Source organism: Schistocerca gregaria, chromosome 4 (genome assembly GCF_023897955.1).
Source record: "Schistocerca gregaria isolate iqSchGreg1 chromosome 4, iqSchGreg1.2, whole genome shotgun sequence".
Classification (NCBI taxonomy): Eukaryota; Metazoa; Arthropoda; class Insecta; order Orthoptera; family Acrididae; genus Schistocerca; species Schistocerca gregaria.
The window spans coordinates 368649326-368663422 of NC_064923.1; the positions used below are offsets into that span (position 1 = coordinate 368649326).

General features: G+C 41.3%; 1 protein-coding gene across 6 annotated transcripts in view; it reads left to right on the plus strand.

The window, feature by feature from the left end:
- The window catches only part of LOC126365866 (rho GTPase-activating protein 19), a 116781-nt gene that overhangs the window by 63705 nt on the left and 38979 nt on the right, over window positions 1-14097 (plus strand). For all 6 annotated transcript variants that reach the window (XM_050008541.1, XM_050008542.1, XM_050008546.1 and 3 more), the window contains exon 7: window positions 4052-4312. In XM_050008541.1, the coding sequence (XP_049864498.1) occupies window positions 4052-4312 (261 nt within the window). The remainder of the gene's footprint in view (window positions 1-4051; window positions 4313-14097) is intronic.

A 14097-nucleotide genomic window follows, 5' to 3' on the forward strand; every position in this document is an offset into this window, starting at 1 on the left:
AGTCATTAAAAGGTTCACCATTGCTCTCTTTACAGGGAAATGTGTTTCATTCAACATATCTCTATCTATAGCTGTATGCATTATTTTTATGTCAAATATGCACTTACCACTGTTTTTTGAGAAGTGTCTTTACAGTGACTGTATACTATCGAGGTTCCCTCCCTTTATGAACTGTTCTACTGGGCTTATCTGTCCTCTTAAACTTGAGCCATAATTCCTCCACATGCTCCAGCAATATGCTAAAGGTTTCATGTTCCTCATTCAGATACTATGCTACTTATTTTTTTTATATAGTTTACTGAAAATATATATCTTTCTGCTTGTTTTAGTTGCTTGTTGTACTTTGGTAATCATTGTTGTTACAGCCACATCATGGTTGTATTTCACTGTGGACATCCTCAAAGAAATCAGCTCTGTCTTTAGATCTAATGTATTTCCATCATGAATGGAGTTCTGAACTATCTGTTCTGGATAGTTTCCAGAGAAGACGTTTAGTACTGTTTCATAGCATATCTTATCATGCCCAGCACTAACAAAACGGTAATTTTCTCAATTAATTGGATGATCAAATTCTTCATCTGTGATTACAAAATAATTGGAGAACTTACGTACAAGTGAATTGAGATTCTCTCTCTCTCTCTCTCTCTCTCTCTCTCTCTCTCTCTCTAAGTTTTTGCTTACATCAGGATATGAGTCTGGTGCACAGTAGAAGGATCTAATTACCAATTTCTGCCCACCTCTGATACTGTGGATTCAAAGATTGTCTGATGGATTTCCATCATTCTTATTCATACATTTGGTCAAAACGACGTTATACTGGATTTAAAAAAGGAAAAGGGAAGGTGTGATTGGTGCTGAAGGGATTTTTGTTGGCTATTAATACTGTGCATACGTATTAAGAGATAACAGGATTCACATGTTGAAATGTGATGTCCTTCGATCACAGTTTCTAGCTCAAACAAGCTGATGAGAAATTGATAAAGCTGAATGAGATCACCACCAAAAACGAGGCATCAGCGTGAATTCCATTGGAGGAGATCTCAATAATGATACAAACACTGTATCAGAGGCATCATCAGGCAATGAACCTCTGAAGGAGGCTAACTTCCAATCAATACAGGCCAAGAATTCAGTCCCTACAATGACTCGTTAGATTATGAAGACAATAATTCTTAAAGCATCACACCTGCTGAACAGTTTGTGCCAAAGACTTACCTGATATTTCCATCATGATACTGACTTCATTGCAAATGCGACAAAGGTCAATGACAGTGATGCATTGTGTGGTCCAGATCATCGAGAGTGTTATGAAGCTATATATGATTATATCAGGTCATTATTGAAAAGTGATACCTGGGACCATTGTAGACAAATCAACAAATGAAAGGGTAATGGACTGTAGGATTGTTTTGAGGAATAAATTCAGAAGTGATATATCTTCACTGAGAAGATAACCGAGAATGGTTGCATGAGGATTCAACCATCGGCCTGGAGTTGACTTTGTGGAAATATTTGCAATAATCGACAAATCATTTAGGCTACCCAGGGCTCTGTCAGTCAAATCTGAATTGCTTGTCTTGCAGCTGGATATCACCACTGCATTTCTCAGTGGTGTAATTAACACACAAATATTCACTGGTCATATTCTTGGTCTAAAGGTGAAAAATGAGGAGAAAGATAATCATATAGTCAAGAAGGCAAATGACATGCTCCAAACACTGCAATTCTGTGGTAAAGTGCACAAATTTAGAAGAGCCAGTTTAAGTTGAATGCAACATTAAAATCAATTACATTGTGGTCTAGAGATTCAAATCTGTGTATTTATAAACAGTGTAGGAAACATCCAGTCTTCCTACTCATTTATGTAGATGACACTATAATTGCTTCAGCAGACAAAGAAAGGACAAAACAAATCAGAATGGTTTATTAATGAGATTTCACATCGAGGCTCATGGTGCTGTAAGATGTTATCTGGCTATTGATTTAAATCAATCTATTGACGTAATTACATTATATCAGAGTGGTTATATCAGAGAAGAATGCAAGCCAGTAAGGACTCCATTGCCAGTTCGGAGCAAGTTGGACACAACAGCTATGAACACAGAAGATGGTATTCATTATTCAGTCTGAGACTTATTGTATTATTGATGTACATTGCTTTCAGTACTTGACCTGTCATACACGCTACAGTCAATAAGCTAAGCCAGTACAATAACAGTTATAATTCTGTTCACTGGCAAGAGGCTAAGACAAGAAACTGACAAACATCAAGGAGAAGGAAGGACATCGTCTCAAAAGGTAGTTACACTGCATTTTATCGGAAAGTAGAGTGCAGCTGTGTGTTCATGCATCAGTTGTTGCGAGAAGCTCAGTTTTGTTGAGTTGTTACAGAAATGGGAGTTGGCATTAAAACAAAAATTTACATTGTCGAGTGTTACTTACAGACACACTTCATCAAGAAATGTAAAGGAATGTTTCAAGCAAAGTCTCCTGCTAGGAAATTCCCCGTGACCAGCACTATTCGAGATCTGTAAGAGAAATGGACGCTGTGATAAGATTTGTTGTCCATTACAAGAATGCTGGAGGGCTCTAATTTGGGCAGAACATCTCTAAACCACTTAAGAAGCACTTCACCATTCATTTCTTTGTGATAGTCTCCTGTTTTCTTAGATTCAAAAATTAAACCACCACCTTCCACAAAACTACAGTTGCTACCTATATGCATAATAATTTCTTTTCCCATCAGGTTTTTTATCAATTGTAACAGACCTGCAACAAAAGATTGCCTCTTATCAGTAACTGTTTCCAGCCCTTACTTTTTGTTTGACATGTCCCGCATTAACACAAGTCTCATCAAGGTAATAAATATTATGTTTCTCACGTCTAAATTCATGAAGATAATGCCTCCTCCACAAAGAAATATCATCTCTGTCTGTTACTATACTATTTCATTTCATTCAGTAATGAAAAAAACTTTACTAATTGAGGCAAACAAAAGTTCACTTCTAAGTTTCCACAAAGGTTCTTGGTAAAACACACACACACACACACACACACACACACGTAACAGTGCAATTCAGAGACGAAGACGTAATCTTCAATGGTCGCAGTACACGAGATCGGCATCCGGCGTGAACTGAACTTAGGGCCTGGTTCTAGCCTCTAAATAGCTGTCTCCAGCCAATCAGGCTTTGGCATAGTGATGCTTCCTGGAGGCCATGGCTCAAGCACCCCCTGCAGGAAGTAGTGTTCGGCATATCTGTTTCCATTATCTTGTATGTAAATAGCTGGTGTTTACCATGGTGCTTTTGGGTATGCCATGGGCATAGACAACATTGCCCTCTGTGGTGGTATGTGGGTTATCGGCCCTCAGGGGCTGAATGTACAATGCTGGGACTGCAGTTCTCCAGCTTGAATGGGGTCAGGGTTTGCCTGGTAGAATGGAAGAGTGGAAGAAAGGAGGTGTGGAGGGGAAGGGTGGGAAGGTTGAGGAAAGGGTCACTAATGGCTTGAAGGGAGGAAACAGGTGCACAGAATAGGAATACAACAGGCACCGGCACCAGCACCAGTAAATTCGTAGTGTGTCCAGTCATGAGAGTGATATGAGGGAGAGGCTTGGGATGGGATGCCAGAACACAGGAAGGGTAGACGTGGGGAACATAGTGTGATTTCAAGATGAGTTAAGTGTGTGAAGGTAGATGTGCGTGGGGCAGGGGACAGGAGTTGTTTGTTAATAAAAATAGGAGATTTCAATATGATTCATATTTCACTTTGAGCTGTATCTACGCACATAACTGACAGGGGTAAGTGCATTAAGGCATTAAGATCATTCCTTAGAAAGTTCTGTGCTGTTTAAACCAAAAATTGGTGGTTCTGACACATAACTTGTTTTCTCTTGTCACACACCACAAGCTAAAAATCTAATACATCACACAGTATTTAAAAAGTTAAATGAGACGTTCCACGTATCCTGTGTGTTCTTAAGTCATCATCTCATTTATCTTGACTGAAAAGTGAAGTTCCTTAAATAGTTATCTTTATCTATTTACAGGTATGTAGAGTAAGCACTGATGGTTTAACAGCAAGTACAGTGTTCTCATTTGTCGATCGTGAACGCTCGGCAGAAGTTCATAAACAGGTGGGAGATCCTACTGAGGTAGCACTGGCCCAACTCTATGCCCACATTCAGACATTGCCAGAGTCTCAACACAAACGTCGTCTTGTGAAACAGTTTAATCGAGAAAATGGTCATGGAACACCATTACGTTTCAAACCACACGGCCGAAGCCGTAGTTTGGGTGATTCTATTAAGGTATGCCATTTTTAATCGAATTGGTTTTGTTGTAACAGTAACTCTGAGATCATGTTTTTGCACATAAATTGTTCTCTCTCTCTCTTTCCCACTCCTTCCCTCCCTCCCTCCCTCCCCCCTCCCTCCTCCCTCCCCCCTCCCCCCTCCCTCCCCCCTCCCTCCCCCCTCCCTCCCCCCTCCCCCTCCCTCCTCCCTCTTCTCCCCCCTCCTCCCCTCTCCCCACTCCCCCTCCCTCCCCCTCCACCTTCTCCTCCCTCCTCCCCCCTCCCCCCTCCTCCCCCCTCCCCCCTCCCCCCTCCCCCCTCCCTGCTCCCCTCTTGACATCCTGCATTCCATGTTTACTTTTGTGATAATAATCTAATAATGATTGGTGGCCTCACTGTTGTGTGTTGTATAAATAGACTGCTGTTCATTACTACATTTTTGTCATGTGAAGGCTAACACCAAATACTTAGCAGTAACATTTCCACTGTTTTAACAAGTTTTGGCAAATGTTGAAACAATATGTCCTTTTGTGAAGCTTAAACAGGCATTGCCACTCTTGGGATAAGTGTGTTGTGTTTATCCTTGTGAGACCTGCTGAGTTTCTAGTAGAATAGACAGGGTGCATCTGTGATTAAATGCCTATGTGGTGACATTGTTAGAGGGGTGATGGTGATGTGATGCTATGCATATATGACAGCTGGCAGCAACAGCAGCTTGTCACTTTTACAAGAACTTTGTATTTAACCATTTTTGTTGACCACCTTTAGCTGAATGCTTAGTGTCGCCATCTTCAGCATAGAATAACCCGGGTTTGATTGCCAGTAGCTCTTCAGACTTTTCCTGAGGTAGTGAGGTCTGGTATGGGGACCTCTCAGCCCTTGTGGTGTCAAATGAGGAGCTGCATAGATAAGAAGCAGTGACATAATCAGGACTTATCTAGTGGCAATAATGGCTGGAGGGGTTGAAAACATGCTGATTACAAGTCCCATGATCGTAGATCGCATCTCACTCTGCCCTGTAAAGCATCAGTCAGCCAGTCAGAGGAGTATATTTCTCATCATACATGGTTGTGCAGTGTCCTGCTAAGGAATGACATGTGAACTTATCTGAAAGAAGTTAAACATCTAGTGCTCTAACTGCCCTCCCCTCACCTTTTCCAATTGCAATGTGGGTACTGTTAAGAGTCTTTTCTGAATGTTGAAGTGAAGATTTAATGTTTGCATTCATTGGTGACAATGAATTGGCATTTGTGCTCTGTAACACTCAGCAGTACAGTGACATTGTAATGTGTATGGGGACAGTGCTGTAGGGGAGGATAACTAACTAAAATCTGCAAATTTCCAATCAGCACATAAATTTCTTTCATGTAGACAGTGCAATCTAAGATATTTGCGGTTTCTGGATAAAGGGAGCCAATACAATATCGTAGATGCTTCAGTCCATTCCAGGACATAGTGACAAAATTGTGCCAGCATATAGTGACAAATTGTGGACACTGGCACATTCATACCTATTGTAGCACTACAGCTATGGCCAACACTTACTGCTGATAACTCTGTTACGGCTATATGTACAAAGTGGCAGTCATTTTATCGTGTGGTCACATAATAGGTTGTATGAATAAACCGAAGAATATACTTTATACTCAAAAGTTTGGAGAAAGTTCTCTGGTTTGCATGAGTAAAGTGAGTCTGAGAATATACTTCACCCAAGTATGTTCTCAACGTGAATTGAAGGATGGGGGAAGTTGCTCAAAACAAAGAATTTTCTCCGATTTCATATGGATAAAACCAGAGAAGTTTCTCACAAGCGGAGAACATTCTCTGTTTCTGTGAGTTAGCTTCGTAGCATACGTTGAGCTGTGTTGTGGTTAAGTGTTACAGAGTGTTTTTAGTGAAAATGGCAGGATTTATGGTTCTCCGAAGGCAAAAAAAAAAAAAGATTTATGTAGCATGAAGGAACGTAGAAGAAATAAACTGTAGAAGTTTATATAGATTTAACAGTGGAAACATTATTTGGCTGGTGAATCGCGTTCTTCCCGAAAAATTGCAAAAGAAAAGGAGGCACCCTCTCCAACGAATGAAATAAAATAAGGCTTGCCCAAACAAACGCCCCCCGTGTGATGAGTCTGTTTTGTTTTGCACAATGTAGAAAACGATATAGGGGATGAGGATTTTGAGGCACCTAGTGATGATAACAATCTTCCATTATTGGGAGAAGAGGTAGCAGCAAACACGTGTATGTGCATAGAGAAGATGGGAATAATTAAAATAATTTCTTCTTCAGATACAATGAAATATTATTTTGAAGAATATAAAAAAAAAGTGCTGATGTCACATAATAAAATGCAGTTTAGTGTTTTTCTTCCTCCTCTCTCATTGATTTTAGTTTCATCAAAAATTGTTTAACTTCAATCTGGAACAGAATTTTCGAATACTTAAGAAAATAAGTGCACAAACTGTCTAACCTGTAACATTTACAATAGAAAGAAGTTACTGTTTTTGTTCAATTTTAGCAAAAATTGTTAAAAGGATGTGATGGAGGTATTTGCCTGACAATACAGTAAAAAAGTGCACACATTTATTAACATTCCAAATTGGATAATGTTACTCTTATTGTTGCACTGAAAAGAAATTTGTACTGAATTATTTCTTTAAGAGGATATGGAATTTGGTAAATGAAGAATTAAATAAACTTTCACTTAAAAAACATGTTTTTATTAATAAAAAATGGTGTTGTACTGTGACATTATACAATTCATTCTATTGCTTTTATTGTTCTTGATGCATAAATTTTTCCTGATTCCACTTCAGGGTATCTAATTGGTACAATAATGCTACTCGTTGCAGCTCTGAATTTGTCTAATTCATCGCCTTGTCCATTCCCACACTTGGCCTGCGTTGTTTCGGCACACTCTCAGATCCCAAAACAGGCGATTGTGAAGGTATAACGATTTCTGGCCCCATCAGGTCTGTAGTGTCTGCTGTGACAATTTGCAGTTGCTGCAAAACTGATTGTGGTTTGAAGAATTTACAACCGTTATCAAATACCTCTAGACTACTCTCTGGGGAAGAAATGATAGCAGAGGTGCGGCACAAGTTTTTTCATAATCTGCCCAACTGAAATGTCTTTTCCTAAACTAGCCCTGTAATGACGTATTTCCTTTGTACTCTGTGTCTTCATCCTTCTTACGGCCAGAGTTTGTAATTTCAGAGGTTATGCTTCGTAGTTTTCATTCATACGAAATTGAGAACTTTCTGTGAGAATGTGCTTTTGCTCAGAGTATCTACTCTGGAGAATGTTCTTGTTTTTATTTATATGACTCAATCTGGTCCAGCAGCCAGTCAGTATAGCTAAATGTTATGGAGGACAAATGCCATTTCATGACCACGAAGAATGCAATATAGTATTTATTTCTACACACAAAAATTACTCATGCACACTGCCATCAGAAGGGGGAGGGGGGGGCGGTGAGAGTACTAGGTACTAAAAACTACAAGTCATGTTTCAGCAGGACGTTACCAGCTACTACTTCATGATTCCGTTCTGTTCATTAGTTCCTTCTTTCTCCTATTGACCTTGCTGTCAATGGGACATTAAAACCTAACGTCCTTCCTTTTTGTTCATACGTTCCATTCCTGTATCACTCATGTTCACTACTTTGTTTGTACATTTTGTTTTCATGGCTGTATATTTTGTCATACATTTGTGTCACTCCTACAGTGGTTTTGCCCTTACTCTCCTGATTTATGTTCTCATTATTGGTGGTTGATGTGGTTGTTACTATATCATCACACGTCATATCAATGAGGGTTATTGGGGTTGTTCTTTCTTCATCACACAGCACATCTTTGAGAATTGGTAGTGATAACCCTACTTCATCACAAGTCACATCTTCAGGGATTGGTGGTGGTACCTGTACTTCATCACTTGCCACATCTTTGGGGGTTGGTGGAGGTTTCCCTCCTTCTCACATGCCACGTTACGGTCGCGCAGCTTGACGCTGTTGCCAATGGGCGCAACTGTGGGGAGCCAGACTTGGGTATTACGGGAATGTCAACCTCGTCCCATCTGTCCCCAGATCGGTGTGCCGCTGTGGTTGCCCCGGTTGCTGCCTGCAGTGGGGCTGAGCCCTCGACTGTGGTTGATTGGGCGGTCGTTCCAAGGCATGGCAGGCAGCGAAAGACATCCCTGGAGGCTGATCAGAAAGCCTCCCCGGTGTGTCTGACAAACAGGTTTCAGGTACTGTCTCTGGCTGAGCCAGATGCAGGTCCCTGCCCTGTTTCAGAGGATGATTCTCAGCCTTCAAGGTCCGGGCAATCACAGGGTAGGCTTATTGGTAGTTTGGAGATCCAATGTTAGGCGCATAATGGTGCTCCTTGGGGATATGGCGGCTAAGGAGGGGAAGAAATCCAGTGTGCACTCCGGGTGGAGTCATTCCTGATGTGGAAAGTGTCCTTCTGGGTGCCATGAAGAGCACAGGGTGCAGCCAGTGCAGGTGGTGGCACATGTCGGCACTAATGACGTGTCTCTCTTTGGATCTGAGGAAATTCTCTCTGGATTCCAGTGGCTATCTTATTTGCTGAAGGCTGCTGGTCTTGCTTACGAGATGAAGGCAGAGCTCACCATCTGCAGCATTGTTGACAGAACCAATTGCGGACCTATGGTGCAGAGCCGGGTGGAGGGTCTGAATCAGAGGCTCAGACGGTTTTGCGACCTTGTTGGCTGCAGATTCCTTGACTTGCGCCATAGGGTGGTGGGGTTTCGGGTTCCGCTGAATAGGTCGGGAGTTCACTACACTCAGCTGGCGGCTACTCAGGTAGCGGAGGCTGTGTGGCGTGGACTGGGTGGTTTTTTAGGTTAGAAGGCCTCGGGAAAGTATGGGGTGGGCTGCGATCTCAAAGGGTGCATGGCAAATACAGGACGTGCTTGGATCAAGGAACAGACGGAATTATAGTTGTAAATTGTTGTAGTTGTGCTGGGAAAGTCCCTAAGCTTCAAGTGCTAATAGAAAGCACAGAAGCTGAATTCATTATAGGTACAGAAAGCTGGCTAAACCCTGAAATAAGTTCTGCAGAAATTTTTACGAAGTCTCAGACGGTGTTCAGGAAAGATAGATTAGGCAGAATTGGTGGTGGAGTGTTTGTGTCTGTCAGTAGTGATTTATATTGTAGTGAAGTCGAAGTAGATACTCCATGCGAATTGGTATGGGTGGAGGTTATAGTTAACAGCCGAGCTAAGTTAATAATTGGCTCCTTCTACCGACCCCCAGACTCTGGTGATATAGTTGCTGAAAAGGTCAGAGAAAATTTGAGTCTCGTAACAAATAAATACCCCACTCATACTGTTACAGTTGGTGGGGTACTTCAACCTTCCCTCGATATGTTGGCAAAAATACTTTTCAAAACCAGTGGTAGGCAGAAAACATCTTCCGAGATTGTCCTAAATGCTTTCTCCGAAAATGATTTTGAGCAGTTAGTCCATGAACACATGCGAATTGTAAATGGTTGCGAAAACACACTTGACCTCTTAGCCACAAACAATCCAAAGCTAATAGAGAGCATCATGACTGATACAGGGATTAGTGATCAAACGGTCGTTGTAGTTAGGCTCAATACCATTTCTTCCAAATCCACCAAAAACAAACGCAAAATAATTTTATTTAAAAAAGCGGATGAAGTGTCACTAGAAGCCTTCCTAACAGAGAATGTCCCCTTCCTTCCGAACTGACTATGCAAATGTAGACTAGATGTGGCTCAAATTCAAAGATATAGTAGCAACAGCAATTGAGAGATTCATACCTCATAAATTGGTAAGAGATGGAACTGATCCCCCATGGCACACAAAACAGATCCGAACGATGTTGCAGAGGCAACAGAAAAAGCATGCGAAGTTCAGAAGAATGCAAAATCCCAAAGATTGGCTAAAATTTACAGACGCGCGAAATTTGGCACGGACTTCAATGCGAGATGCCTTTAATAGGTTCGACAAAGAAACAGTCTCGAAATTTGGTAAAAAATCCAAAGAAATTCTGGTCGTATATAAAGTACACAAGCGGCAAGACGCAGTCAATACCTTTGCTGCGCAGTGCCGATGGTACTGTTACCAACGACTGTGCCGCTAAAGCGAAGTTATTGAACACAGTTTTCCGAAATTCCTTCACCAGCGAAGACAAATGGAATATTCCAGAATTTGAAACACGGACAGCTGCTAGCATGAGTTCCTTCGAAGTAGAGACCTTAGGGGTTGTGAAGAAACTCAAATCGCTTGATATGGGCAAGTCTTCAGGTCCAGATTGTATACCGATTAGGTTCCTTTCAGATTACGCTGATACTGTAGCTCCCTACTTAGGAATCATATACAACCGCTCGCTCACCGATAGATCTGTACCTACGGATTGGAAAATTGCGTAGGTCGCACCAGTGTTTAAGAAGGGCAGTCGGAGTAATCCATCGAACTACAGACCCATATCATTGACGTAGGTTTGCAGTAGGGTTTTGGAGCATATACTATACTCAAACATGGTGAATCGCCTCGAAGGTATGGTCTATTGATACGTAATCAGCATGGTTTCAGAAAACATCGTTCTTGTGCAATGCAGCTAGCTCTTTATTCGCACGAAGTAGTGGCCGCTATCGACAGGGGATCTGAAGTTGATTCCGTATTTCTAGATTTCTGGAAAGCTTTTGACACCGTTCCTCACAAGCGACTTCTAATCAAGGTGCGGAGCTATGGGGTATCGTCTCAGTTGTGCGACTGGATTCGTGATTTCCTGTCAGGAAGGTTGCAATTCATAGTAATAGACGGCAAATCATCGAGTAAAACTGAAGTGCTATCAGGTGTTCCCCAGGGAAGCGTCCTGGGACATCTGCTGTTCCTGATCTATATAAATGACCTGGGTGACAATCTGAGCAGTTCTCTTAGGTTGTTTGCAGATGATGCTGTAATTTACCGTCTAGTAAGGTCATCCGAAGACCAATATCAGTTGCAAAGCGATTTAGAAAAGATTGCTGTATGGTGTGGCACGTGGCAGTTGACGCTAAATAACGAAAAGTGTGAGGTGATCCACAAGAGTTCCAAAAGAAATCCGTTGTAATTCGATTACTCGATAAATAGTAAAATTCTCAAGGCTGTCAATTCAACTAAGTAGAGCGCGCAGCCACTACTCAGTAGTAGACTTAATAATGACACGAAGTGCCCGGTATATGGTTTTTTAGGGATCAAGGTCAAATCATTTATTAAAGTTTATACATCATATAATAAATCAAGCATGGTAATATATAGTAATATCACCATTTACAACACTTCCATTAATACCACTAGACTTAGCCCAAATGTAAATTCCATCATCAGAAACAAGACGTCTTCTTCCTCTTGTCCTTATCCACATAGGTGCAGTAGTCTCAATGTAGTTGGTACTCTCCATAGTATCAACAATTTCACGAACGTTCCAGGTCCTGTATGCAATAACATACAGGACGTCTTCTTCCTCTAGACCAGAGCGCGCAGCCACTACTCAGTAGTAGACTTAATAATGACACGAAGTGCCCGGTATATGGTTTTTTAGGGATCAAGGTCAAATCATTTATAAACCACGTCACGAGGTGACCTTGAGAGGGACTTTGTTTCTGTCACTACTGTGAGCATGAGAGCTCCAGCGGCTAAGTCCGGCCGGTGCTACTAGTTTTAACTTAGCACCGGCCGCTCTAAATTCAAGTCGACGCCCTTCCGGTCAGGGCGATAAGAGCGCCTGGGGCAGGAAGTTCAGTTGCAAAGACCACATAGATAATATTGTGGGGAAGGCGAGCCAAAGATTGCGTTTCATTGGCAGGACACTTAGAAGATGCAAAAAGTCCACTAAAGAGACAGCTTACACTACACTCGTTTGTCCTCTGTTAGAATATTGCTGCGCGTTGTGGGATCCTTACCAGGTGGGATTGACGGAGGACATCGAAAGGGTGCAAAAAAAAAGGGCAGCTCGTTTTGTATTATCACGTAATAGGGGAGAGAGTGTGGCAGATATGATACGAGAGTTGGGATGGAAGTCATTAAAGCAAAGACGTTTTTCGTCGCGGCGAGATCTATTTACGAAATTTAAGTCACCAACTTTCTCTTCAGAATGCGAAAATATTTTGTTGAGCCCAACCTACATAGGTAGGAATGATCATCAAAATAAAATAAGAGAAATCAGAGCTCGAACAGAAAAGGTTTAGGTGTTCATTTTTCCCGCGCGCTGTTCGGGAGTGGAATGGTAGAGAGATAGTATAATTGTGGTTCGGTGAACCCTCTGCCAAGCACTTAAATTTGAATTGCAGAGTAATCGTGTAGATGTAGATGAACTGCGTATGTGTAACGTTTTGAGCCTCTTTCAATTAGTTCTTGTTCCAGTTCTTCCACCATTAAAATTAATGCAATCTGAAACATAGTCAATTGCAGGAGTTCAGGTTTTACTGTATTTGTAACTATTGGACCTACCTTACCTTCAGCACGCATTTTGTCTAGATAATCTGTATTATCGATATATGTGTCTTGGGTGGCTTGCATGAATATTAAAGACTTTTTTAAAAAAAAGTTAGATAAAAAGAATTCTGTTGTAATTGGCAAGATGTCTGGGGAGACTTACCATACGTGAATGAGAAGGAAAGACTGATTGTTGGGGACTGCATCAGATGAAATTTGAAAACCTGAGAGCTTAAAAGGTGGAAGACAGGATGATATGCAAGACAGATTACTACTAAAACAGACCGGTTTGATGTGGCCCTCCACAAATTTCTCTCCTGTGCCAACCTCTTCATCTTAGAGTAATACCTGCAACCTATGTCTTCAGTTATTTCCAGGATCTATTCCAATCTGCCTTCAGTCTTCCTCTACATTTTTTTTTACCCTCTACAGCTCCCTCTAGTGCCATGGCTGTTACTTCCTGAGGCCTCAACCCATGTTCTATAATCCTGTCCCTTCACATTGTCAGTGTTTCCCACATATTCCTTTCGTCCACGATTTTGCGCAAAACCTCCTCATCCTCCTCATTTCTCACCATGTCAGTCCACGTAATTTTCAAAATTTGTCTGTAACACCACATCTCAAATGCTTCGATACTCTTCTGTTTCAGCTCTCCCAATGTCCAAGTTTCATTAAAATGCAATGATGTCCTCCAAACGTATATTCTCTTCGCGAGGAATGCCCCTTTTGCCAGCACTAGCCTGCTTTTGATGTCATCCTTGCTGTGTCCGTCATTGGTTATTTTGCTCCCTAGGTAGCAGAATTCCTTAACTTCATCTACTTTGTGACCATGAATCCTGATGTTAAGTTTCTCACTGTTCACATTTCTGCTACTTCTCATTACTTTCATCTTTCTTTGATTTGCTCTCAGTCCATATTCTGTACTCATTAGACTGTTCATTCCATTTAGCAGATCATGTAATTCTTCACTTTCAGTCAGCATAGCAATGTCATTAGCGAATTATATCACTGATATCCTTTCACTGTGAATTTTAATTCCACTCCTGAACCTTTCTTTTATTTCCATCATTGCTTTTTCATTGTACAGGTTGAACAGTAGGGGCGAAAGACATCATCTCTTTCCTACACCCTTTTTAATCCATCCACTTCATTCTTAATTGTCCACTCTTATTATTCCCTCGTGGCTCTTGTGTATTACCTATCTCTCCTGGTATCTTACTCCTATTTTTCTCGGAATTTAGAGCATCTTACACCATTTTATATTGTCGAATGCTTTTTCCAGGTTAACAAATCCTATGAATGTATCTTGACTTTTCTTTAGTCTTGCTTCCATTATCAAC